At 43.9% G+C, this 27,971-nt stretch overlaps 1 protein-coding gene across 5 annotated transcripts; it reads right to left on the bottom strand.

The window, feature by feature from the left end:
• Positions 1 to 34: 34 nt before the first annotated feature.
• LOC110506332 (26S proteasome regulatory subunit 6A-B) lies at positions 35 to 26,973 on the bottom strand. 5 transcript variants are annotated; one of them, XM_021585882.2, is made up of 14 exons: positions 26,896 to 26,973; positions 25,810 to 25,815; positions 24,992 to 25,112; positions 7,554 to 7,634; positions 7,241 to 7,366; positions 6,966 to 7,070; positions 5,572 to 5,634; positions 5,304 to 5,441; positions 5,065 to 5,208; positions 3,157 to 3,305; positions 2,930 to 3,026; positions 767 to 912; positions 541 to 622; positions 35 to 315 (listed from the first exon to the last, which is right to left on the bottom strand). In XM_021585882.2, exons 1-14 carry the CDS (start codon positions 26,922 to 26,924, stop codon positions 205 to 207), a joined length of 1,398 nt encoding a protein of 465 aa, XP_021441557.2. In that variant the 5' UTR covers positions 26,925 to 26,973; the 3' UTR covers positions 35 to 204. The 5 variants fall into 5 exon arrangements, with proteins under 5 accessions (XP_021441557.2, XP_036820472.1, XP_036820471.1 ...); XM_036964577.1 differs by lacking the exons at positions 24,992 to 25,112; positions 25,810 to 25,815; positions 26,896 to 26,973 and adding exons at positions 8,160 to 8,398; positions 8,741 to 8,851; XM_036964576.1 differs by lacking the exons at positions 24,992 to 25,112; positions 25,810 to 25,815; positions 26,896 to 26,973 and adding exons at positions 8,154 to 8,398; positions 8,741 to 8,850.
• Positions 26,974 to 27,971: the final 998 nt, after the last annotated feature.

Below are 27,971 nucleotides of genomic sequence, written 5' to 3'. Positions count from 1 at the left end.
TTAATTGTTTCCATCTAGACAAAGGGCAAATGTATTAATGAAAAAAGCTTTTTTTATTCTTTCATGGACCATTGGTACAATAATAAACCAAAACATGTCTCCAGCCTCGCACCAAAGAGTGAGAAGTGGCAATTAGTGCTGTACAGATTGGTTCATGTTTTGGATACAACTGGAGAGTATCACACACACTTCCCCTGAAGAGCCTTAGGCGTAGTACTGCAGGTTGGCCTTCTTTTTAGCTTGTACTTCCAAGATGCCTTCCATGTAGTCCTCATGATTGAGCTCAGTTGCCCCCCTGCGAAGGGCGATCATACCCTGGGGGAAAGAAAGTAAAATCCTTGTGTGTGCTTGTCGTTCCTAAATATATTGATATAGTTTAAGAAAAAAGGGCAAATTAAGTCTTAATCAAAACCTTGACACACAGGTGACTGAACAGTATTTCACCGGGGGAAAGGAAACAACGTAACTGTACTTTAATTAATAGGGCTGGTTTGTTCTTTCACAAATTTGTGCATGTTTAGTGTGAGAGGTATGACTCACCGCCTCCACACACGCTGCTTTGCACTGGGCGCCGTTGAAGTCATCAGTGCACCTGGCCAGCTCCTCGTAGTTGACATCAGGGCTGTGGGGAAAAGAAAAAAAAAAATCAGATTCTGAATAATGCATGAGGAACCTGTGTATAACTTTGAGCTAGACAGTACATTTAATCATAACCTGCATATCAATTTGGCTAATGTAGGATGAAGCATAGTGGATTGGTCCGAACCTGACGTTCATCTTGCGTGAGTGAATCTGCATGATGCGGGCTCGTGCTTCCTCATTGGGCATTGGGAACTCAATCTTACGGTCCAGACGTCCAGAACGCAGCAGTGCGGGATCTAGGATATCCACCCTGTTAGTGGCAGCGATAACCTGGCAGAAGAGGATCAGAAATTCAAGGTGTCTGCATAAAGTACAGTAGTCTGGCTGACACCTAACTCGAAGTCCTCCTGACCTCAGTTTGGAAATACTTTTGATGTGGCTGATAATGAAGGGGGCTGTGCTTTTTACTGATAATTTCTCCTCTGTGTCTTTCTCACTCAAACACCCACACACAGCCCCCGATCACCAAATCAAAACAATGAGAGGTCTCAACCTCCCAGGAAAAAATAAAACATTTGAGCGTGTTTAAAATAACTTCTCAGTCCTCTTTAGAAAGTGAACTCTGTGGTAAAAGCAAAAATAACATTTTTTTATTCACACTGCCCTTGCTTTTGAATGAGGACTCCGACTCTTTTGCCAGTTCACTTCACCTATTTTGTGGTCCCGAATCCTCTTTGCATTCACATTGCTATGTTTAGAAAGGAACTAACTTCCACTCAATGCACTGGGTTTTCACAAAGTGCAGGACCAGCCATTCCAACAAAACGTGTTATCGTACAGCTAAATATACCTACCTCACAGTTTGGAAGCTAGATTGGATTTAGTTAAATATTAACATAATAAATTGAATAACAATAACTAAAGACTGAATAACGCTGTAATTAAAAATTGTACACCCAATCTGCCCCTTTATTAACTAGCATTGACTTTGTACCCTGTGTGGTCTTCTCACTATTCAAACCCCACAATCAAATAAACAGCTAATGAAACTCAGCCTAAAGTAGCACTTCACTTTATCCTTTTCATGGTTTGAGTGCGAAAAGCATAGTAGGAGTACCGGTAATTCTATTTTATTGCGGCATACATTACAGCTGGAATTTAATTTTTCGAATGAAAATGACTCAACAGAATGAAATCTTCAAAAAGGTTTAACAGGCTCGGCCTATATTGCAGCTATTACCAACAAAGGCGATTACTTACCGTTGGCCTACCAAACGACAGCAATAGGCTAATTCTATAACAAACGTATAATAATTATTAGTGACTAAACAATGAATAATACATTTAAAAATAAATAAATGAAAAGGTATACAATTGTTTCAAACTTGAATAGTGAGTTGCACACAGTCCATTTGGCCGTGCCAACGTTCTTCTCATCTTTGTCCACAACAACATTAATTTGTCCCTGAGGACAACCCCCTTGTCAGCTTCTTTTAGCTATACTCTTTCTCCTCTCATTTTCCTTCAATGAAAAATAACTCCATCTTCGCAATGAACAGTAGCCTAGTCCAAGGCTCCCATTACTCTCCTCAGAGGTGAGCAGCTGGAACCAGTTTCAGCTGGACATAAGCTATACTTTTATTGAGTTGCAATTGGCTGACATAACAAGCTCATGCAGTTATCACACAAACAATAAATTAACAAAAAGGTCGGTAAATCAATTTTACCCAAGACAAAAGTCAAAATTTAGAACACAGACCTGCTCTGGGTTTCAGGTCTGTTAGAATTTCAGATCCGTTAGACCTGTGAAGACCTTTAGTCTAAAGATCACATATTGCAAAAAAAATATATCTGAACATCGTGTCAGTATAAACTCCAGGCATTTTGTAATGTCTGTGTATCCATGACAATCGCTAATCAATATCCAAAAACAGAACACGTCATCTCTCTTTTGTGGCACCCATGTGAGGGGTTATGGCAGGGGAAATGGTGCATTGTGTTCACAATTCCCTAAAAATTCCAACTTAAGTCAGACTGCCTCTCGAGATGGTCTCAGTTTGGTTCGCTTTGGGGGCTTTTTTGAGGGGTCTGAGTTCCTTTGGAGTTCACACTGCACACAAAAAAATTCAGCGATGAGAACCAATCAATAATGCATTTACAACGGCCTATCCAGACCAGTGCATCACCGCTCTCCCTGCGCTGAGTCACGCGAGTCGCATCAGCCAGGCTAACAATATAGGGCCTTCCTCATAGCATAGTGAAACAGGCATTTCTCCTTAGGTACCAGGTATCTTGGGTACCTCAAGTACAGCTGATTAAGAAAAACATGTAAAGAACCGAGCAATACCTTAACTTGCATCTTGGACTGGAACCCGTCCAGCTGGTTGAGGAGCTCAAGCATAGTTCTCTGTACCTCCCTGTCACCTGATTTCTCACTGTCAAACCTGGAGAAATGAAAAAAGGATCAGAGGCGTGTGTCGATGCTATTAAACAGCTATGGAAAGCAACTGTGAAACCTCTCGTGAGTAGCTGGTTTACAGTGTAGGACTCATACAATTTAACTGCACCACTCACCGTTTGGTTCCAATGGCGTCCAGCTCGTCTATGAAGATGATGGAGGGGGCCTTCTCCTTGGCTAGGTTAAAGGCGTCTCGGACCAGCTTGGCACCATCACCAATAAACATCTGGACCAGCTGTGGGCCAGCCAACTTGAGGAATGTGGCCTGTAGAAGGATGAAAAGTACAGTTGAAGTCAGGAAGTTTACATACACTTACGTTGGAGTCATTAAAACCGTTTTTTCAACCACTCCACAAATTCCTTGTTAACAAACTACAGTTTTGGAAAGTCCGTTATGCACAAAGAATATGTCCTGACACAAGACATTTTTCCAACAATTGTTTACAGACAGATTATTTCAATCACAATTCCAGTGGGTCAGAAGTTTACATACACTAAGTTGACTGTGCCTTTAAAAACAGCTTGGAAAATTCCCAGAAAGAGATGTCATGGTTTTAGAAGCTTCTGATAGGCTAATTGACATAATTTGAGTCAATTGGAGGTGTACCTGTAGATGTATTTCAAGGCCTACCTTCAAACTCAGTGCCTCTTTGCTTAACATCATAGGAATATCAAAAGAAATCAGCCAAGACCCCAGATTTTTTTTTGTAGACTTCCACAAGTCTAGTTCATCCTTGGGAGCAATTTCCATACGCCTGAAGGTACCAGATTCATCTGTACAAACAATAGTACGCAAGTATAAACACCTTGGGACCACGCAGCCATCATACCGCTCAGGAAGGAGACGCGTTCTGTCTCCTAGAGATGAACGTACTTTGGTGTGAAAAGTGCAAATCAATCCCAGAACAGCAAAGGACCTTGTGAAGATGCTGGTGGAAACAGGTACAAAAGTATCTATATCCACAGTTAAACGAGTCCTATATCGACATAACCTAAAAGGCCACTCAGCAAGAAGAAGCCACTGCTCCAAAACTGCCATAAAAAAGACAGACTACGGTTTGCAACTGCTTATGGGGACAAAGGTCGTACTTTTTGGAGAAATGTCCTCTGGTCTGATGAAACAAAAATAGAACTGTTTGGCCATAATGACCATCCTAATGTTTGTAGGAAAAAGGGGGTAGGCTTGCAAGCCGAAGAACACCACCCCAACCGTGAAGCACGATGGTGGCAGCATCATGTTGTAGGGGTGCTTTGCTACAGCAGGGACTGGTGCACTTCACAAAATAGATGGCATCATGAGGAAGTACAATGTGTATATAATGAAGCAACATCTCAAGACATCAGTCAGGAAGTTAAAGCTTGGTCGCAAATGGGTTTTCCAAATGGACAATGACCCCAAGCCTACTTCCAAAGTTGTGGCAAAATGGCTTAAGGACAACAAAGTCAAGGTATTGGAGTGGCCATCACAAAGCCCTGACCTCAATCCTATAGAACATTTGTGGGCAGAACTGAAAAGGCGTGTGCGAGCAAGGTGGCCTACAAACCCTACTCAGTTACACCAGCTCTGTCAGGAGTAATGGGCCAACATTCACCAACTTATTGTGGGAAGCTTGTGGAAGGCTACCCGAAACATTTCACCCAAGTTAAACAATTTAAAGGCAATGCTGCAAAATACTAATTCAGGGTATGTAAACTTCTGACCCACTAGGAATGTGATGAAAGAAATAAAAGCTTAAATAAATCCCTCTACTATTATTCTGACATTTAACATTATTAAAATAAATTGGTGATCTAACTGACCTAAGACAGGGACATTTTACTAGGATTAAATGTCACGAATTGTGAAAAACTGAGTTTAAATGCATTTGGCTAAGGTGTATATAAACTTCCGACTTCAACTGTAAATAAATCAACCTCTGCCTGTCGACACAATTGTACCTAAAGCAGAAAAGGAGTTGACACTCCCACACTAACAAATAACCCCTTGCTAAACTGCAAGCCAGAAGGTCAGTGTTTTGTTTTACCTTGGTCTGGGCAGCACAGGCCCTAGCCAGTAGGGTTTTCCCTGTGCCTGGGGGGCCATACATCAAAACCCCCTTAGGTGGCTGAATACCCAGGTTCTCAAACTTCTCCTTGTGGTTCATGGGTAGAACAATTGCTTCCACCAGCTGAAAGTCAGAAGAATAGCACCACGTAATTGCAGTTTTAGTAACATTCATATAGGAGTTTCTAAAGAGATAAGATACAAATGATAATATCGGACCTCCTTGATCTGTTTGTCTAATCCCCCAATGTCACTGTACTGTTCAGCAGGGCGCTCGTCCACCTCCATGGCTTTGACTCTGGAGTCGTACTCCGCGGGCAGAGTTTCCAGGATCAGGTATGAGTCCTTGTTTACCCCCTGATCATCACCACAGGGAAAGAGAAAAATAAAATGCGACACTCAAGCATGGCCAAAAAATAAATCCTTAGCTTGTTGAGCAGAGGGAGCTGCTATTCAAGGACACTCAAGTGAAGGTAAAGGGGCTTACCACGAGGTCTCCCGGCTTCAGTTTCTCTGCATCCACCAAGCCAATGACCGGGAGGAAGTATGCCTGCAAGAGCACAAAAAGGGGCAACCGCTGTCAACTACAACTGCTGAATAACTCCTATTAATAACTGTTTAAATTTACTAAGAATGACACAGGAAAGGTACTGATCAAAATGCAGTTGAACTTGTAAGTAGATCGGACCAGTATTTCCTCTGGGAAAATGTAGCGGAGGGGCTGATTTATTTCATTTTGTTCTAGTGAATTTTAAAAAATACATTTTTGTCCAAAATGAATGCAAATAAAATTACGCTGACATCATCTAAAATATAATTTCAACCTCCAGAAATGAATAAAATAACATATTGGTCAAATTATTTTTTACAATTATTTTTTACATATTGCTAATAGCATATTATCAGGTATTGTCTGTAGCCCAACTGATGAAGAATAGTGGCTAGAAATAAATAGGCTGAAGCATTGGGTTTCCTATCTGCATTTACCCTATTGGGCTAATCATTAGAGTCCTGCATTGGGTCGGATGCCCATAGTCTTTCAACCCGTGGGTCGGCTTACGGGTCAGAACAATTACATGATGGTCGGAAACATTTTTAATCGAGATAATACACATTTTAAAAACCCAGGAGTTTGTTGTGTTGCAAATTCCATTCGGTGAGCGGCGAGACAGACATAAGGCTACCAGCCATGCACCCATTGAGTGTGTGGAGCCGGGAACCGTCCCTTGTGGCAAGCAGGTAGGCCTATTTGATTTAGATAATTCAGTTCATTATGGGCGGCAGGTAGGTTAGAGCGTTGGACTAGTAACCAAAAGGTTGCAAGATTGAATCCCCGAGCTGACAAGGTAAACATCTGTCGTTCTGCCCGAACGAGGCAGTTAACCCACTGTTCCTAGGCCGTCATTGAAAATAAGAATTTGTTCTTAACCGACTTGCCAAGTAAAATAAAGGTAAAAAATGTAATTATTACATTAATTCAGGCATTAGTTCAGTAGACCAGAAGCAGGACATATAAAGTGGTGCGGCTGGTAAAAGTTTGTGAGTAGCCTACTAAATAAATATAGCCTATATTCAATTTTGGGACTGGTAACTTGAATGCGCCTCAAGAGGATTATTCATCTCACATAGAACACAAAACAAGGTAAATAGATAAACTATTATGTGGGTGTCAGACATTTCTATGAATTACTTGTTTTGTTTGCAGAGGAAAAGTACATGTGGACTGTTCCAGCATCTTCAAAGTGCGCCTTGGAATAAATAGTTTTTTCATGTTCCATATTTTGTTGGCATGGCGGCAACGATTTGGCCGTCGCGCAGCGCCACAGCTAAATGACTGCTGAAGAAAACACTGGATTGGACATACTCCTAGTTACTACTTACCTGTCTTGTAGATGTTTTGATGACAGCACATTTGCCCTTCCTCTGGGAATCTAGATCTATATTTGCTCCATCCTCCTCCTGGTCATTTGGGTCCACATCCAGAAGCTGCAAGAGTTTTAAGACATCTGAAACTTAACCTGTGATGACTGTTGTATGGTCATAAACACCCATCACAAAAGTGAGCTCCACAATAATTGAGCTTTACTAAACTGTTCAATACAATAAAACAATGTGACATTGAGACAAAAGTGTACATATTTCTTCATTTCTCCTACCTCAATGACATTGGAGACCAGGTATGGCAGGGTCTTGTTCACTTTGATCTTCTCTGTGTTTTCTTTGATCTTGTCCTTCATGGCCTGCAGCTCATGGGTTACCCTCAATACCTCACTCTTCATGATCTACAACATAAGAGTCCAATTGAATGTATAGACCTAGGCACAACTTATTCATATCGTCATTTCAAAAACGGAACGGTCAAGTATATGGGAGACATAACAGGTAAGTAGCTGAAGAAAATAAAGAATAGTGAGGGCCATCTATTACACCAATAACAGCTAAAATTAGTAGTTAGCTATCTAACGTTACCTTTATTTCATTGTCCAGAAGACGTGTCCGCTGAACGATCTCTTCAGGGGACATGTTGAGGACTTCTTTGCCGATCCCATCCTATTGTTGACAAACAAAATTGTAATTTTGATACAACGTAGCTATCTTACTACTACCGTTAACGGTAACGTTATACAGTAATCACGATACCTAGCTATAAGCTAACTATCCAAACTAGCTAGCGGCTAATAAGACAAGGAAAATAGCCAGGCTAACGTTAGCTAACAACTTGCAGATAGGTTTACGAATCTGTGTGTGTGTAACGTTAGTTATCAGCTAACAAAGTTAAGTGACCAAAAAGTCGATAACTAGCGAACTACCTTAACAGGCTAAACACCAAGCCAAACGTGTGTTTTATGTAACCAAGCTAACGTTAAGAAAAGTTTCCTGTGTCACTCTCCCATCAATTTAACAGGCTAGCTAACGTTAGCTTGTAGCTATGCTAGCTGATATAAGGATCAGCTCTTTAGTTTATTGGATACATGTTAACTTCATCGTGACGATCATATTCAAATAATAGATGTTTTAATCATAATAAATTGATGAACACATTCAAATCAGTTAATTCAAGGAACAAACCTCCACCTCATCCCAAACTGATCTGTCATTCAGCGACGCCATCTTTTCTCTTTTTCTTCTTCTTGGTAGTCGCTTATATACCTTTCTTTGAGGTTTATCGGCAGACTACCACCGATACGGTGTATTGCCGCCCCTTCCCTCCATTGCGGGAATCGGGAGGTAACACATCATATACAATACATTTTAAAAAGCATCCCACTCCTTCAGTCATAGTCCACATCACAGCCCTACACAGGCTTAAGGGCCTGAGAAAACAAAACATTCGTCGACAGGATTCAGGTTAACATTTGCAGGGCCGCAGTGCCAAACGGACTACCAGGACTCCTACTCAAGAGTCCCCGTGCCCAAGAACACCAAGTTAACCTGCCTAAATAGCTATTATCCCTTTAGCACTCACATCTATAGCCATGAAATGCTTTGAAAGCATGGTCATGGCTCACATCAACACCATCATCCTGTCTGGGATGATGGTGTTGATATGAGCCCTGGATCCACTACAATTATACCGCCCCAAAATATCCACAGACGACGCAAACTCTATTGCACTACGCACTTCCTTCACCCACCTGGACAAAAGGAATACCTACTGTATGTAAGTATGCTGTTCTTTGGCTACAGCTCAACATTCAACACCATAGTCCCTTTCAAGTTCATCACCAAGCTCAGGACCCTGGGACTGAACACCTCCCTCTGCAACTGGATCCTGGACTTCCTGAGGGGTTGCCCCCAGGAGGTGAGGGTAGGCAAGAACACATCTGCCATGCGGACCATCAACACAGGGATCTATGCTTAGTACCCTCCTGTACTCCCTGTTCACCCACGACTGTGTGGCTACACACGACTCCAACACCATAATACATTTTTGCTGATGACACCACAGTGGTAGGACTGATCACCGACGGCGATGAGGTGTAACCGGTGTGAAATGGCTAGCTAGTTAGCGGTGAGCGGTAGTGGCATTTCAAATAGTGATGTCACTCGCTCTGAGACCTTGAAGTAATTGTTTCCCTTGCTCTGCAAGGGCAGGGGCTTTTGTGGAGTGATAGGTAACCATGCTTTGAGGGTGACTGTTGTCAATGTGTGCAGAGGGTCCCTGGTTCAAGCCCAGGTAGGAGCGAGGAGAGGGCCGGAAGCAACACTATACAGAGGCAGCCTATAGGGAGGAAGTCAGAGACCTGGCTGTGTGGTGCCAGAACAACAACGTCAGCAAGACATCATGGACTACAGGAAACGGAGGGGCAAGCACGAAGTCATCCACATCGATGGGGCTGTAGTGTAGCAGGTCGAGAGCTTCAAGTTCCTCTGCATCTACATCACTAAGAAATTAACATGGTCCACACAGTTGTGAAGACAGCATGACAGCACCTCTTCCCCCCCAGGAGGGTGAAAATATTTGGCATGGGCCCTCAGATCCTTAAAGAAGTTCTACAGCTACACCATTGAAAGCATCTTGACTGGTTGCATCACCGCTTGGTACGGCAACTACAACGCACCCAACCTTAAAGTGCAAGAGGGTGGTGAGTTCGGCCCAGTACATCACTGCATTGTCCCTTTTTTGCACTAACTCTCTTGCACTGACTCTATGAAAACACTGGACTCTACTCGCACATACTTAGAAACCCAACTCACACACACACTTTTTTGCACCAACTCTCCTGCACTGACTATACAGTGGGGCAAAAAAGTATTTAGTCAGCCACCAATTGTGCAAGTTCTCCCACTTAAAAAGATGAGTGAGGCCTGTAATTTTCATCATAGGTACACTTCAACTATGACAGACAAAATGAGAAAAAAAAATCCAGAAAATCACATTGTAGGATTTTTAATGAATTTATTTGCAAATTATGGTGGAAAATAAGTATTTGGTCAATAACAAAAGTTTATCTCAATACTTTGTTATATACCCTTTGTTGGCAATGACAGAGGTCAAACGTTTTCTGTAAGTCTTGACAAGGTTTTCACACACTGTTGCTGGTATTTTGGCCCATTCCTCCATGCAGATCTCCTCTAGAGCAGTGATGTTTTGGGGCTGTTGCTGGGCAACACAGACTTTCAACTCCCTCCAAAGATTTTCTATGGGGTTGAGATCTGGAGACTGGCTAGGCCACTCCAGGAATTCTAGTAATTATATGTACGCACACCTACACAGACACAAGCACTACAGAGGGCTGGTGGGAATCTAGTCGGGAGAGTGGCCCACGGCTAGACATATGCAGAACGGCACAAAACATCAACTTGCTAAACAGGTGTCTGCGTTCTGCCCAACTCACCCCCAGTCCCCTGTAAGCAATAAATAAATTGTATGGTAATAAGAATAATGTAAGGATTGTCAAATAAATAACGAAACAAAACAAAAATGGGGGAATATAAGTATATCCATTCGAAGGTGTCAGTGATCAAACCTGGAAGTAAAAATATGCATCGCTCTGAGCACAGCCGGGATGAAAGTGAATTTAACGTTAAATGAGAGCTCTGACCGCCATCCATTGGTCGGCTCAGCGTCTTACATGTTCGGTAGCCCTTGTTGAGCCCGTTTACCATAATGGGTGAAACCGTATTATAGTATGGATTCGAGTCCATGAGCAGACCCTAACACACAATGATAAGGCACTCTAACCTGTACGGGGGATTGGCGTATATTCCCAGATAAACTTCTCTGCGTCTAAAACCGAGGAGAGCCAAATCTTCTCACCGGAAGGCGGGGTAATTCTTAGTCTTGTAGGGAAGAAGAGTAAGGCTGGGCAAAGATGGAGTTTGTAGAGTTTGGTCATGATATCTCTGTAGTCGGCGCGATGCTTTGCCACATCGGGCGCATAATCCTCATAGACACGGAATGGGTGCCCTTTATGTGACAGGTTGCCCCTCATTCGAGCTTCACGCAGGATAAGATCCTTGGTCTTGAAACTGTGACAACAGATGATTACTGGGCGAAGACGTTGGCCCGGTCCAGGCACTGGGACAAGGGAGCGATGTGCACGGTCCAGCTGGGGATCCGAAGCCAAAACATCCAATCCCATTGCATCCTTCAATAGCTTGGCGAAGAAGTCGGTGGGGCGTGAGCCCGCCTCCACCCCCTCTGCCAGACCAACAACGCAAAGGTTATTATGTTTGGATCGGCCCTCCAGGTCCACCACTTTCACAAAATGCCTCTGCACACTATCCTGCAATGACATGCATAGCTTCTCTAACTCGTCGATCCTACCAGCGTTGAATTCAGAAGCTTTCTCAAGGTCCACAATACTCTGGCCATGCGAAGCGACCGTTCAAATGATGCTCTCGATTTTGGTGTCCAGTTCAGCAATAGTGGCCTTAAGATTCTCAGCTATAGCAACACGTAGCTCCCCCAAAGCCCGGGTAAGTTCTGTAAGTGTCACGTTGTTGCATGTGCCTTCCGCCATGTCTCGTTGTTTAGTGGGGAGTAGGCCTCCGCTGTGGATTTATTGTCCTTTGGTCGCTTATTACTCAGCATTTTCATATAAAAAGTTACAATTTTGTATTAGAAAGAAACGTTTGTTGTAAAAAGTGCCATAAAGTAGGTTAAATTAGATTATTTCGCAAAAAAGTTGCAGGAGCCTCTCACACACAGCCGTTCACTCCAACATGCTAGCTCCGCCCCACCAAATTATTGTATTTTTCTTGTCTATATTGAATACATAATTTAAACATTCACAATGTAGGTTGGGAAAAGTATGTGAACTCGAAGGGATTTCTGCCCTAAGTTCATACAAGAGATGACAGGAAACTTCTTTGATCAGAGGTTAGTTTGTTTAATAAGGATCTCAAGCCGGATTGCAACCCGGAGTATACACTTACAGTAATTTGCAAGTAACACACTCAGTTCAAAACATGGTCTTTCCCCTTTTTATCCCCTACTGAGGTTCACCCCTCCCAGGGTGATGTCCCTTAACTTTAATACCATATAAGCTCATAATTAATAGTTTCTAATACAAAGATGTTAGATGTTGCAGTTAGTTTCAAAGATGTTGCAGTTAGTTTCCCAATCCTTCTTCCTTCTATTGCTATCATGTGCTAGCAGATGTAAGACTGGAACATAGTATCAACAGGAGACAGCAGGGAGCCTAGTGGTTAGAGCATCAGGCCAGTAACTGAAAGAATGCAAGATCGAATCCCGAGCTGGAAAGGTAAAAATCTGTTGTTCTGCCCCTGAACAAGGCAGTTAACCCGCTGTTCTTAGGCCGTCATTGTAAATAAGAATTTGTTCTTAACTGACTTGCCTAGTTAAATAAAAGGTCAAATAAACAGGAACTGAAAGTATAGTTCACAGGCATATTACAGTTGACCTCTTCATGGACTTACAAAGTGTCTACCACTGATTCTTAACCTCAAGATTAAGCAAAACATGAATCATTGTACTTTTGTAATTACAGGTGTTCCTATAATGGACAGATATAACATTTCTTTCAACCCCTAGGTTAATGACTTCTCCAAAAGCTAATTGGAGTCCGCTAACCTGGAGTCCAATCAATAAGACGAGATTCGTTGACTTGACAAACTGTCAACAGACAAACAGAGAACACAGGTATAAATACACAGGTTGATAATGAGGGAAATGGGCGACACCTGGAGGGGGATGGAGACCCCTAGCCTAGAGGTTCACATACTTTTTCCAACCTACACTGTGAATGTTTAAATGATGTATTCAATGTAGACAATAAATATACAATCATTTGTGTTCTATTAGTTTAAGCACACTAATGTTTGTCTATTGTTGTGACTTAGATGAAGATCAGATCTGTCACACCGGTCTTTGTGATTGTCGCCCATCTCCCTCATTATCAACCTGTGCGTTTATACCTGTGTTCTGTTTGTCTGTTGCCAGTTTGTCAAGTCAAACAGCGTTTTGTTCTCAGCTCCTGCTTTTCCCAGGCTCTCTTTTTCTCGCCCTCCTGGTTTTGACCCCTGCCTGTCCTGACCCTGCCTGCCGACCTGTACCTTTGCCCCACCTCTGGATTATTGACCTCTGCCTACCCTGAGCCTGCCTGCCGTCCGGTACAGTTGCCCCACCTCTGGTTACTGACCCCTGCCTGCCTTGACCTGTCTATTGCCTGCTCCTGTTGGATGATTAAACCATTGTTAATTACGTGTCTGGATCTGGGTCTTACCTTCATACCTGATAAATTGGTCATCAAGTTTGATTTTATGTAGAACTCCAGGTAATTCCAAAGGGTTCACATACTTTTTCTTGCCACTGTATACACTCCTGTATGCCATATAACAGGAACCTATAATTCAGGGGGTGTACGGAATCACCATCGATCAAGCAAATACGAATCTAGTCTTTGACAAGATGACTATGTACATAAAGTAACTAAATGTACATTTTTACAAGGCTTACCTCAACACCGGAAGATCGGGGTCTTCTTCTGAACTTATTGAAAACTGACTTCAGTGATGATAGCCTGTTCCCATATTCCACTGAAACAACTCTCCTGTCTCAGGACCTTTGTGTCCAGGCTTGGAGGTTGGAGCAACGAACCACCCTTGCTGTCTCTGCCTGGCCGGTTCCCCTCTTTCCACTGGGATTCTCTGCCTCTAACCCTATTACAGGGGCTGATTCACTGGCTTACTGGTGCTCTTTCATGCCGTCCCTAGGAGGGGTGCGTCACTTGAGTGGGTTTGAGTCACTGATGTGATCTTCCTGTCTGGGTTGGCGCCCCCCCTTGGGTTGTGCTGTGGTGGAGATCTTTGTGGGCTATACTCAGCCTTGTCTCAGGATGGTAAGTTGGTGGTTGAAGATATCCCTCTAGTGGTGTGGGGGCTGTGCATTGGCAAAGTGGGTGGGGTTATATCCTTCCTGTTTGGCCCTGTCCGGGGGTATCATCGGATAGGGCCACAGTGTCTCCTGACCCCTCCCGTCTCAGCCTCCAGTATTTATGCTGCAGTAGTTTGTGTGTCGGGGGGCTAGGGTCAGTTTGTTATATCTGGAGTACTTATCCTGTCCTATCCAGTGTCCTGTGTGAATTTAAGTATGCTCTCTCTAATTCTCTCTTTCTTTCTCTCTGAGTACCTGAGCCCTAGGACCATGCCTCAGGACTACCTGGCACGATGACTCCTTGCTGTCCCCAGTCCACCTGGCCGTGCTGCTGCTCCAGTTTCAACTGTTCTGCCTGTGATTATTATTATTTGACCATGCTGGTCATTTATGAATTTGAACATCTTGGCCATGTTCTGTTATAATCTCCACCCGGCACAGCCAGAAGAGGACTGGACACCCCACATAGCCTGGTTCCTCTCTAGGTTTCTTCCTAGGTTTTAGCCTTTCTAGGGAGTTTTTCCCAGCCACCATGCTTATACACCTGCATTGCTTGCTGTTTGGGGTTTTAGGCTGGGTTTCTGTACAGCACTTTGAGATATCAGCTGATGTACGGAGGACTATATAAATACATTTGATTTGATTCACAACCTCTCCTTTGGGAATTCACCACCATAACTACTACAGCTATTTCTAAACTATCTTAAAGTAACATGTGGGTTTCTTCAGGGGGACTAAGGTTAAGAACACCTTTGAATGGTCTACAAAGCATGCCCCCAGGTAAAAGTTGTCTTTTTCAGAGAATGTTTGTATTGTTACTCCTCAGCATAATATATTATCACAACTCTATTTAAAGTACATTCGAAACAAGCCGTCACGTCATTCTTGCTATTTGATGGGAACTAGCCTCTGTCCCCCTACATACCTCATTTGCTCTTTCAGGCCCACAAAGACAAGAAAAAAAAGTTACCCCATTAACTGTTCCTCTGGGATTTGAACTCTCAAACCCTCACTTTGGGGATCAACCACCATAACATTTTGACTCTGTCTGGTAGAGTAGTGGTTAAGGGCTACTTGAAAATGCACACAAAGACAGAGGTTGGGGAATGGTGTGGGGGCTTGCACTTCTTGGTTCAACCATTCCTCAAACTTCTGATGACTACAAGCATAGATTATGAATCTTCAAAACCTACACTATAGGATGGATGTTTAGGAATGGGGGACGAAATTCAAAAGGTACGCGTTTCCAATGACCAGCAAATAGAACGCCAGAAATGTTATACCATCATCTTATTATTGTACCTTTTTCCCTTAATTTGCCTACTACTGTTTCTAAGCTATCATAACATGTGGGTTTTTTTCCCATGGGGGACCAGGTATCGGAACCCCTTTGGTCTACAAAGCATGCCCCTAGGTAAAAGTAGCCATTTGCAGAGAAGGTTTGTATCAAATCCAAATTAAAGTTAGTTACACCATCACATAATCTGATGTGTCATTTCAATAGTGTTGTGATATGTTACAAGGTGACTGGAGTCGTCGCCCTTTCTCTGACACCGCCTAGTACAGTGGGGCAAAAAAGTATTTAGTCAGCCACCAATTGTGCAAGTTCTCCTACTTAAAAAGATGAGGCCTGTAATTGTCATCATAGGTACACTTCAACTATGACAGACAAAATGAGAAAAAAAAAAATCCAGAAAATCACATTGTAGGATTTTTAATGAATTTATTTGCAAATTATGGTGGAAAATAAATATTTGGTCAATAACAAAAGTTTCTCAATAGTTTATTATATACCCTTTGTTGGCAATGATAGAGGTCAAACGTTTTCTGTAAGTCTTCACAAGGTTTTCACACAATGTTGCTGGTATTTTGGCCCATTCCTCCATGCAGATCTCCTCTAGAGCAGTGATGTTTTGGGGCTGTTGCTGGGCAACACGGACTTTCAACTCCCTCCAAAGATTTATGGGGTTGCGCACGTCGGCTATGGAGAGCATGATCACACATTTGTCCGGAACAGCTTCATGCTCACTTCAGTGTTGCTTTGCTCGAAGAGAGCATAAAAAGGCCTTTCCACCTTACTCCTGCTTCGATTCTCTTTTGCTAGTCCTCCCATTTTTTAAATTTTTTTTTACCCTTGCCCGTTTCCTGGACTCCTTACCCCACCTGCCTGACCATTCTGCCTGCCTGCTACTCTGTACCTCCTGGACTCCGAACTGGTTGACCTTTTGCCTGTCCACAACCATTCTCTTGCCTAGCCCTTTTGGCTTGTTTAATAAATATCAAAACTCAAACCATCTGCCTCCCGTGTCTGCATCTGGGTCTCGCCTTGTGCCCTTACACTAAATCTGTTTATACTTTGACATTGTTCGCTATTGTGTGTAGACTGATGAGAAAACCAATGTAATCAATTGTAGAAGGCTGTAACATAACAAAATGTTGAACATGTCAAGGGGTCCAAATACTTTCTGAAGCACTGTAAATATTGACAAAGTCACCTTGTACCAAATATTTTTTAAACCATATAGTTAAATTCAGAAATGGTAAGTTGAGACTAATACAGTCGGGATAAGTTATACTATCCTATCATACCCAAGACATTTAGCACAGTCTTTCAATACAATGAAGAGTCAATGACTTTATACCATTATGGTAATTAAGGCTTTTTAATGTCACTGATGGTAAACACCAACTGTGTGCAAATTCCTTTTTCCATCAATATAAAATGGTTAATGTTCTCTGTAGAAGTTGCAGAAAGGAAAATACCTACTGTAGCTATGTTGGCTTCCTGCCAATTGTTACTCAAAATAAAAAAAATAGGTCATTTAAATTCCAAATTAAAACTAGCATGTGCATTTCTCTAAGACCCTAGAGGTTCTTCAGTCAGACAACTGAAAACAAAACATAAGTTCGCTAAAATCCACTATCATTTGCTTATGCCAGCTCAACCATAACCCATCTACACAGTTCAGTATTGCAATATGACATTATCAGGGTACTGTTACTTTAATTACATTTTACTATATAAAAAAAATAACCTACAAGTAAAAGTATCTAAAAACTCAGGATGTCAAATATACTATTAACATTACAAAAAAGGACACTTAAATCAGTTTTACCTAAATTCTATCAGCATGTTAAAAATGCGCAACTAGAGGGAAACAAATTCTAGACCACCTTTTATCTACACACAGAGACGCGTACAAAGCTCTCCCTTGCCCTACACTTGGCAAATCTTACCATACTTAACCGGTATATACCCCCTGTATATATATATATATATAAAATATAATATACACACTGCTCAAAAAAATAAAGGGAACACTTAAACAACACAATGTAACTCCAAGTCAATCACACTTCTGTGAAATCAAACTGTACACTTAGGAAGCAACACTGATTGACAATAAATGTCACATGCTGTTGTGCAAATGGAATACACAACAGGTGGAAATTATAGGCATTTAGCAAGACACCCCCAATAAAGGAGTGGTTCTGCAGGTGGGGACCACAGACCACTTCTCAGTTCCTATGCTTCCTGGCTGATGTTTTGGTCACTTTTGAATGCTGGCGGTGCTTTCACTCTAGTGGTAGCATGAGACGGAGTCTAAAACCCACACAAGTGGCTCAGGTAGTGCAGCTCATCCAGGATGGCACATCAATGCGAGATGTGGCAAGAAGGTTTGCTGTGTCTGTCAGCATAGTGTCCAGAGCATGGAGGTGCTACCAGGAGACAGGCCAGTACATCAAGAGACGTGGAGGAGGCCGTAGGAGGGCAACAACTCAGCAGCAGGACCGCTACCTCCGCCTTTGTGCAAGGAGGAGCAGGAGGAGCACTGCCAGAGCCCTGCAAAATTACCTCCAGCAGGCGACAAATGTGCATGTGTCTGCTCAAACGGTCAGAAACAGACTCCATGAGGGTGGTACGAGGGCCCGCTGTGGAGAACGTTCTGCTGCCTGCAACATCCTCCAGCATGACCGGTTTGGCGGTGGGTCAGTCATGGTGTGGGGTGGCATTTCTTTGGGGGGCCGCACAGCCCTCCATGTGCTCGCCAGAGGTAGCCTGACTGCCATTAGGTACCGAGATGAGAGCCTCAGACCCCTTGTCAGACCATATGCTGGTGCGGTTGGCCCTGGGTTCCTCCTAATTCAAGACAATGCTAGACCTCATGTGGCTGGAGTGTGTCAGCAGTTCCTGCAAGAGGAAGGCATTGATGCTATGGACTGGCCCGCCCGTTCCCCAGACCTGAATCCAATTGAGCACATCTGGGACATCATGTCTCGCTCCATCCACCAACGTCACGTTGCACCACAGACTGTCCAGGAGTTGGCGGATGCTTTAGTCCAGGTCTGGGAGGAGATCTCTCGGGACACCATCCGCCACCTCATCAGGAGCATGCCCAGGCGTTGTAGGGAGGTCATACAGGCACGTGGAGGCCACGCACACTACTGAGCCTCATTTTGACTTGTTTTAAGGACATTACATCAAAGTTGGATCAGCCTGTAGTGTGGTTTTAAACTTTAATTTTGTGTGACTCAAAAAATTTGATTTCCATTGATAATTTGTGTGATTTTGTTGTCAGCACATTCAACTATGTAAAGAAAAAAGTATTTAATAAGAATATTTCATTCAGATCTAGGATGTGTTAGTGTTCCCTTCATTTTTTTGAGCAGTGTATATATATATTTTTTTACTGCTGCTCTTTAATTACTTGTTACTTTTATCTCGTCTGTATTTTTTGTAACTGCACAGTTGTTTAGGGGCTCATAAGGAAGCATTTCACTGTATTCAGCACGTGACTAATACAATTTGATTTGAATAAACAGTACAAGGCAAGCAGGGGTCAGTAACCAGAGGTGGGGCTACGGTACCAGACGGCAGGCAGGCTCGGGTTCTGGGTAGGCAGAGGTCAGAAACAAGAGACCAAGAGCTGTGAGACATGGATTAGACTCTACTCCGGGTTAGACTCTACTCCGGGTTAGACGACAGCGGCGGACAAACATCTCAGCAGTAGGTATGCCGACCTCTTCCTCCTGCTCGGGGAAGAGCGGAGGCTGATACCCCAGTGAACACTCGAACGGAAATAGGCCCATGGCAGAGCAGGGTAGGGTGTTGTGGGCATACTCGAACCCACACCAGCTGCTGGCTCCAGGTGGTAGGGTTGGCGGAGACCAGGCAGCGCAGAGTAGTCTCTAGATCCTGGTTGGCTCGCTCCAACTGGCCATTGGACTGGGGGTGGAACCCAGAGGACAGGCTGGCCAACGACCAAACGAGGGCGCAGAATGCCCTCCAGACTCGGGATGAGAACTGAGGCCCCCGGTCGAATACCATGTCCACGGGCAGTCCATGGATCCGGAGAGACTATATTTCTCTCTTCATTACTCAATGCCTAGGTTTACCTCCAATGTACTCACATCCTACCTTACCTTTGTCTGTACACTATGCCTTGAATCTATGCTATCGTGCCCAGAAACCTGCTCCTTTTACTCTCTGTTCTGAACGTGCTAGACGGCCAGTTCGTATAGTCTTTAGCCGTACCCTTATCCTACTTCTCCTCTGGTGATGTGGAGGTTAATCCAGGTCCTGCAGTGCCTAGCTCCACTCCCACCACACAGGTGCTCTCATTTGTTGACTTCTGTAAACGTAAAATACTTGGTTTAATGCATGTTAACATTAGAAGCCTACTCCCTAAGTTTGTTTTAACCACCAAAAACCTTGACATTTCCATTCCTAACTATAACGTTTTCCGCCAAGATAGAACTGCCAAAGGGGGCGGTGTTGCAATCTACTGCAAAGACAGATAGTAATGCAGAACTCTGCAGGCTAAGTCTGTACCCAAACAATTTGAGCTTCTACTTCTAAAAATTCACCTTTCCAGAAACAAGTCTCTCACTGTTACCGCTTGCTATAGACCTCCCTCTGGCCCCAGCTGTGCCCTCGATACCATATGTGAATTGATTGCCCCCCCCATCTATCATCTGAGCTCGTGCTACTAGGTGACCTAAACTGGGACATGCTTAACACCCCGGCCATCCTACAAACTAAGCTTGATGCCCTCAATCTCACACAAATTATCAATGAACCTACCAGGTACAACCCCAAATTAGTAAACACAGGCACCCTCAGATGTCATTCTAACTAATTCGCCCTCCAAATACACCTCTGCTGTTTTCAATCAAGATCTCAGCGATCACTGCCTCATTGCCTGCATCCGTAATGGGTCTGCGACCAAACGACCACCCCTCATCACTGTCAAACACTCCCTGAAACACTTCTGCAAGCAGGCCTTTCTAAATCGGCGTGGCCGGGGTATCCTGGAATGACATTGACCTCATCCCGTCAGTAGATGGTGCCTGGCTATTCTTTAAAAGTGCCTTCCTCACCATCTTAAATAAACATGCCCCTCAAATTTAGAACTAGGAATAGATATAGTCCTTGGTTCACTCCAGACCTGTCTGCCCTTGACCAGCACAAAAACATCCTGTGGCGTTCTGCATTAGCATCGAATAGCCCCCGTGATATGCAACTTTCAGGGAAGTTAGGAACAAATATACACAGGCAGTTAGAAAAGCTAAGGCAAGCTTTTTCAAATATAAATGTGCATCCTGTAGTATTAACTCAAGAGTTCTGGGACACTGTAAAGTCCACTGAGAATAAGAGCACCTCCTCCCAGCTGCCCACTGCTCTGAGGCTAGGAAACACTGTCACCACCGATAAATCCACTATAATTGAGAATTTCAATAAGCATTTCTCTACGGCTGGCCATGCTTTCCACTTGGCTACCCCTACCCCGGTCAACTGCCCGGCACCCTCCACAGCAACCCGCCAAAGCCCCCACCATTTATCTTTTACCCAAATCCAGATAGCTGATGTTCTGAAAGAGCGGCAAAATCTGGACCCCTACAAATCAGCCGGGCTAGACAATCTGGACCCGCTCTAAAATTATCTGCCAAAATTGTTGCAACCCCTATTACTAGCCTGTTCAACCTCTTTCGTATCGTCTGAGATTCCCAAAGATTGGAAAGCTGCTGCGGTCATCCCCCTCTTCAAAGGGGGTGACACTCTAGACCCATATCTATCCTACCCTGTCTTTCTAAGGTCTTCGAAAGCCAAGTTAACAGATTACTGACCATTTAGAATCCCACCATACCTTCTCCGCTATGCAATCTGGTTTCAGAGCTGGTCATGGGTGCACCACAGCCACGCTCAAGGTTCTAAACGACATCATAACCGCCATCGATAAGAGACATTACTGTGCACCTCAGCCACGCTCAAGGTTCTAAACGACATCATAACCGCCATCGATAAGAGACATTACTGTGCACCTCAGCCACGCTCAAGGTTCTAAACGACATCATAACCGCCATCGATAAGAGACATTACTGTGCAGCCGTAGTCATCGACCTGGCCAAGGCTTTTGACTCTGTCAATCACAACATTCTTGTTGGCAGACTCGACAGCCTTGGTTTCTCAAATGATTGCCTCGCCTGGTTTACCAACTACTTCTCTGATCGATTTGACACACTGAACTCTGAGGGACTGTTGTCCGGACCTCTGACAGTCTCTATGGCTGTGCCACAGGGTTCAATTCTCGGGCCAACTCTTTTGTATACATCAATGATGTTGCTCTTGCTGCTGGTGATTCTCTGATCCACCTCCATGCAGACGACACCATTCTGTATACTTCTGGCCCCTCCTTGGACACTGTGTTAACTAACCTTCAGACAAGCTTCAATGCCATACAACTCTCCTTCCGTGGCCTCCAACTGCTCTTAAACGCAAGTAAAACTAAATGCATGCTATTCAATCGATCACTGCCCGCACCTGCTCGCCCGTCCAGCATCACTACTCTGGACGGCTCTGACTTACGTGGACAACATGGACAACTACAAATACCTGGGTGTCTGGTTAGACTGTAAACTCTCCTTCCAGACTCACATTAAGCATCTCCAATCCAAAATTAAAATCTAGAATTGGCTTCCTATATCGCAACAAAGCATCCTTCACTCATGCTGCCAAACATACCCTCGTAAAACTGACCATCCTACCGATCCTAGACTTCGGTGATGTTATCTATAAAATAGCCTTCAATACTACTCAACAAACTGGATGTAGTCTCTCACAGTGCCATCCGTTTTGTCAAAGCCCCATACACTACCCACCATCGCGACCTGTACGCTCTCGTTGGTTGGCCCTCGCTTCATACTCGTCGCCAAATCCACTGGCTACACTGGCTCCACTGGCTTATCTACAAGTCTCTGCTAGGTAAAGCCCCGCCTTATCTCATCTCACTGGTCACCATAGCAGCACACACTCGTAGCACGCGCTCCAGCAGGTATATCTCACTGGTCACCCCCAAAGCCAATTCCTCCTTTGGTCGTCTTTCCTTCCAGTTCTCTCCTGCCCATGACTGGAACGAATTGCAAAAATCTCTGAAGCTGGAGACTCGCATCTCCCTCACTAGCTTTAAGCACCAGCTGTCAGAAGAGCTTACAGATCACTGCACCTGTAAACAGCCCATCTATCTACCTACCTCATCCCCATACTGGTATTTATTTATTTAGCTCCTTTGCACCCCAGTATCTCTACCTGCACATTCATCTTCTGCCGATTTACCATTCCAGTGTTTAATTGCTATATTGTAATTACTTCGCCACCATGGTCTATTTATTTCTTAACTTACCTCATTTGCACTCACTGTATATAGACTTTGTTTTCTTTTGTTCTACTGTGTTATTGACTATGTTTTGTTTATTCCATGTGTAACTGTTGTTGTATGTGTCGAATTGCTACGCTTTATCTTGGCCAGGTCGCAGTTGCAAATGAGAACTTGTTCTCAACTAGCTTACCTGGTTAAATAAAGGTGAAATAAAATCTAATTAAAAAATTTTAAAAATGGCCCAGCCCATGGTGTAGCACGTCTCCCTGGCCGAGGGTAGTTTGGGGAGAGGAATGAAGTGGGCGGCTTTGGAAAACCAGTTGACCACAGCCAGGATGGCAGTGTTTCCCTCAGACATGGGGGAGACCGTGACAAAATCCAAGGATATGTGGGAGCAACGACGGTGATTGTGACAGGCTAGCCTGGAGGAATTGGCCCACTCCAGGACCACTGAGCGGACAGCGTTAGGCACGAACATCCGGTTATCTGATCCCCCTCCCCCAAGTTTCGGCTAGGACTGCTGGACCGCTGCGCCTCACAGACCTCAGTGCTATCGCCAGGCACGAGGTAGGAAGGATCGTCTCAGGTTCCGGGGTGGTAGCCGCAGGTTTATAGCGGTGAGACAAAGCATCCGACTTGACGTTCTTGGACCCCAGCCAGTAGGAGAGGGAAAAGTTGAACTGGGTAAACAGCGCCCATCTCGCTTGCCTGGAGTTGAGGCAATTGGCGGTGCGGAGATACTCCAGATTTGTGTGGTCCGTCCACACAATGAACGGATGCTCTGCCCCTTCAAGCCTGTGCCTCCATTGCCATCTTCACCGCTAGAAGCTCCCGATTCCACACATCATAATTCCTCTGTGGCGTTGAGGTGGTGGGAGAAGGCGGCCAGGGATGCAACTCCCAGTCCAGGGCAGAACTTTGCGACAGAACAGCCCCCACTCCAACATCAGAAGCCTCCACCACAAACTGACGGGAAGGGTCCGGATGAACCAGATCGGAGCTGTGGTGAATCGCGATTTTAGGTCCCAGAACACCTGGTGGTTTCCAGTTTACATAGTCAAATAAAGCTATTTCAGGGCCGTCAATGTTTCTGCTTGGGGGGGGGGGGGGGGGGGGGAGAATATATACGGCTGTGATTATAAATCGAAGAGAATTCTCTTGGTAGATAATGCGGTCGGGATTTGATTGAAAGGAATTCTAAGTCAAGTGAGCAAAAGGGCTTGAGTTCCTGTATGTTGTTATGATCGCACCACGTCTCGTTAATCATAAGACATACACCCCCACCCATCTTACCAGAAGGATGCTTGTTTCTGCCGGTGCGATGCGTGAAGAAACCAGGTGCCTGTACCGACTCAGATAGCGTATCTCGAGTGAGCCACGTTTCCATGAAACAAAGAAAGTTAGTGTCTGATGTCTCTGGAAGGCAACCCTTGCTCGGATTTCATCTACCTTGTCAAAAGACTGGACATTGGCGAGTCGTATGCTCAGGAGCGGTGTCCCCATCTACGGAGCCTGACCAGAAGACGATCTGTCTGCGGCGCCTTTGTTTTGGGTTGCCGGCTGGGATCCGATCCATTGTCCTGGGTGATGGACCAAACAGAGGATCCGCGTCAGGGAAGTCGTATTCCTGGTGAGTTGACGGTGCTCTTATATCCAATAGTTCCTCTCGTCTGTATGTAATAAAACCTAAGATTTCCTGGGGTAACAATGTAAGAAATAACAAAAAAATACTGCAGAGTTTCCTAGGAACGCGAAGCGAGGCAGCCACCTCGGTCGGCACCTGAAGTTCTAGAATAAAGGACAGACAATGGGAAAAATATGTCTACCATCTATAGGGCCATTGGGAAATATAAGATGTGAAAGCAGGCCTCCACCTGCCTTGTCATGTTAACAATAGTAATAATTTGATTCATTGTGATATTCTTACACTTTGGAAAACCTTTGTTTCTTGGCTGTAATCATGAAAACAAGGCAGCACACTGGTGATGTTGAAGCTCCACTGATTTGATGATATTACACCAACATTTCATTTAGAGTTTGTCACATAGCAACCAAGTTCCCTATTGACCTGGGTCATATTCATTAGTGGACACCATAGGACATCGGTTAGCAACAGAAAAAAATGTTTTCTTCTTGAACACATACACATGGGTCCCTTCCTGTTCCAGACCATTTTCTTAGGCGTGCACATGACAGGTGTGAAATGTATACTAATTTGTTATGCTAATCTAATCCTTTCAATGGAATGACTTTGGCTAAACCCTCAAAGATCTCTTCATGTGAACATTGGGTGCATTTGCTATTGACCCAGTTGTGGGTGTCCTACCATTAAAGGCTACCCACAGATTTCTAACATAACAGATTTGCCTACTGAATTATCCTGGGAACTAATTAGCATATGAACTCACCAGCAGCACATAAACGCCACAATTGTAGACGTCGCTTTGCGGTATCGTTGTCGCCTGCCAGGGAACATTGCTGAACACAGATTCTGTCCCAGTTCTGCGGGTTCGTTCCTCAAACCAGTATCTGTTTGGGGAGGAAAACATAGTTTTTACATAGGCCATGACATTCTCTCCTCCCTGTTATACTTCCAACATTCATACACCTGCATAACACATGAATGGCTGCTCAAGATTGAAAACGGCATGCCTGAACAGAAATCAATAATGCTTCATAATTCTCTTCATAGCATACAACATTCATAACATGAACACATAGGCTAATTGAGTCAATATGCAACCGGACCATAAATGTAAAAGTAGTCTCAACATTGACAGGTCAACATGCCAGATATTGGAGAAATGGTCAAATAATATTTTTGCCTGACTATACAATAGATGTACTCAGTGGTGGAAAAGTACTGGGGTGGAGAAATCAGAAATAGCTAAGTAACATAGATAATTAAGATGTTTATGAGAATATGCTTTTATGATTGAACTGTTGAACTCGTCATTAGAATGTCTCCTTTCCGACTCTGGTGTTGGCAGCTGCACTGCCTCCCTCATATGGGCCTCAGTCACCTGGGGCCCAGAGAGGGGAGAAGTCAGGCTTGCTTGTCTTTCACATGTCCTCTTTGCTATGCAGAATATCAGCAAGGAATATGGCAAAGGAGGTAAGAAGGAAACATTGTTTCCATATGTGAACTGTGTCTTTATTGCAAACCATGTGTGGCTTGAGTAATGGGGAACCAATCACTTGTCTCCACAGTGTGTGCACCAGTCACCTCCTCCTAGGGGGAGAGAAAACAAAGGGAGAGAAAACAAATTAACAACATATGTCCTAAGTTCTTAGTACTCCACAAAACAAGTTATTGGTATGGCACAGGATGTGTGGGGTTAGTGTTTGGAACCATTGTACGGCATCGGAGGTTGCACCTATGCTGAGATCGCTTCTGGGTTATATACTAACTTCACTCAGTGGGTTCTCACTATATCCACCTTGTGTGGGTATCCCTTGTCGATAAGTTATTTGAATAAAGAGTTACACTACCGTTCAAAAGTTTGGTGTGACTTAGAAAAGTGCTTGTTTTTGAAAGAAAAAGAGCTTTTGTCTATTAAAATAACATCAAATTGATCAGAAACAGTGTAGACATTGTTAATGTTGTAAATTACTTTTGTTGCTGGAAACAGCAGATTTATTATGGAACATCTAAATAGGCGTACATAGTGCCATTATCAGAAAACCCATTTGGAATTATGTTAGCACAGCTGAAAACTGTTGTTCTGATTAAAGCAGCAATAAAACAGGCCTTCTTTAGACTAGTTGAGTACCTGGAGCGTCGACATTTGCGGGTTAGATAACAGGCTCAAAATGGCCAGAAACAAATAACTTTCTTCTGAAACTCATCGGTCTTTTCTTGTTCTGAGAAATGAAGGCTATTCCATGCGAGAAATTGCCTAAAAACTGAAGATCTCTTACAACACTACTACTCCCGTCACAGAACAGCACAAACGGCCTCTAACCAGAATAGAAAGAGTGGGGGGCCCCGGTACACCACTGAGCAAGAGGACAAGTACATTAGTGTGTCTAGTTTGAGAAAGATGCCTCACAAGTCCTCAACTGGCAGCTTTATTAAATAGTAGCCACAAAACACCAGTCTCAACATCAACAGTGAAGAGGACTCATTTTTCTGTCATCTAAGCATTCAAAATGTAACAAGTACTTTCGGTGTCAGGGAAAATGTATGGAGTAAAAATAACATATCTTTAGGAATGTAGTAAAGTAAAACTGGTAAAAACAAAATAAACAGTAAAGTACAGATACCCCAAAAAACTACTTAAGTATTTTTACACCACTGGCTTGACCATACCTGATGTGCTTCACCAGGTTCTCACACATATGGCTCTCTGCGTTAGGGGAACCAGTGGGGTCCAGGACAATGGCAGAGTGGGTCCTGCAATTGACATCCTAAACGCAAGCGGTAATTTCAAGTCAGTATATCAAAATGGCCTCAAACATAACATATTCAAGAATAGTACTGTCCAATCTCTCACTAAAATGGTCAATCTTGTGCAGTTTACCAAGAGTATCCAGTGGTAGTTTCCCACGTTGCAAACTCCAATCCAGCAACTGTGCTGCTCCAGACTGGTCTACAGGAATAGGAGTGAAGATACATTTATACAGTGTGGCTGGCAATATTTTGTCAGGAAGGTGGCAGCTCTCCCTACATTGACCCCTCTAGCCTCTTACTTAGAACCATGACAAAAGCAACTCTGCGGACATGCCTTTACCTTTGACAAGGTGTTATTGCGCATCGCCAGCCACCTTATCCCCATGCAGGATAATCCCTGCCACAAAGTGATCCAAAATAAAAAACATCCCCCTCCACTTGAAGGTCAATCCTCTTCAGTTGGAATTAGAAGTCAATTACCTACAGCAGAATGACATATGGTTGGTCAAAGTTGACATGATGCCCAGGCAATACAGTCAGCTCAGTCAACAACTCTAATTGTACTTTATACCAACTGCACGCATGGAAATGTCATACAATTCAACCATAACATGTGGGGGACCTTAACATACCTCCCCACTAAGCCACTCATTGGACTTCAACGTAAGGAAGGTGCAGGATGGCAAAGGATCCCTCCAACAAAATTATTGCAGTTGCCCTGTCCACTCCATCCGACGATTGCCCACACTTGCTTCACCTTCACCTACACTGGCTTTACTGGGGCTCTCTCATGCCGTCCCTGGAGGAGGTGCGTCACCTGAGTGGGTTGAGTCACTGATGTGGTCATCCTGTCTGGGTTGGCGCCCCCCCCCCCCCCCCTTAAGTTGTGCCGTGGCGGAGGTCTTTGTGGGCTATACTCAGCCTTGTCTCAGGATGGTAAGTTGGTGGTTGAAGATATCCCTCTAGTGGTGTGGGGGCTGTGCTTTGGCAAAGTG

Source organism: Oncorhynchus mykiss, chromosome 26 (genome assembly GCF_013265735.2).
Source record: "Oncorhynchus mykiss isolate Arlee chromosome 26, USDA_OmykA_1.1, whole genome shotgun sequence".
Classification (NCBI taxonomy): domain Eukaryota; kingdom Metazoa; phylum Chordata; class Actinopteri; order Salmoniformes; family Salmonidae; genus Oncorhynchus; species Oncorhynchus mykiss.
This window is presented reverse-complemented; position numbering and strand designations above follow the sequence as displayed.

What these genes read in the sequence shown, in the direction of transcription:
- LOC110506332 (XM_021585881.2), bottom strand. Translation starts at nt 25,150, where the DNA reads ATGGCCTATGTAAAAACTATGTTTTCCTCCCCAAACAGATACTGGTTT. An exon ending in GACGCCATTGGAACCAAACG is followed by an intron (nt 3,027 to 3,156) that starts GTGAGTGGTGCA and finishes TCATTTCTCCAG; the next exon opens with GTTTGACAGTGAGAAATCAG. An exon ending in AGTCCAAGATGCAAGTTAAG is followed by an intron (nt 913 to 2,929) that starts GTATTGCTCGGT and finishes CTCTTCTGCCAG; the next exon opens with GTTATCGCTGCCACTAACAG.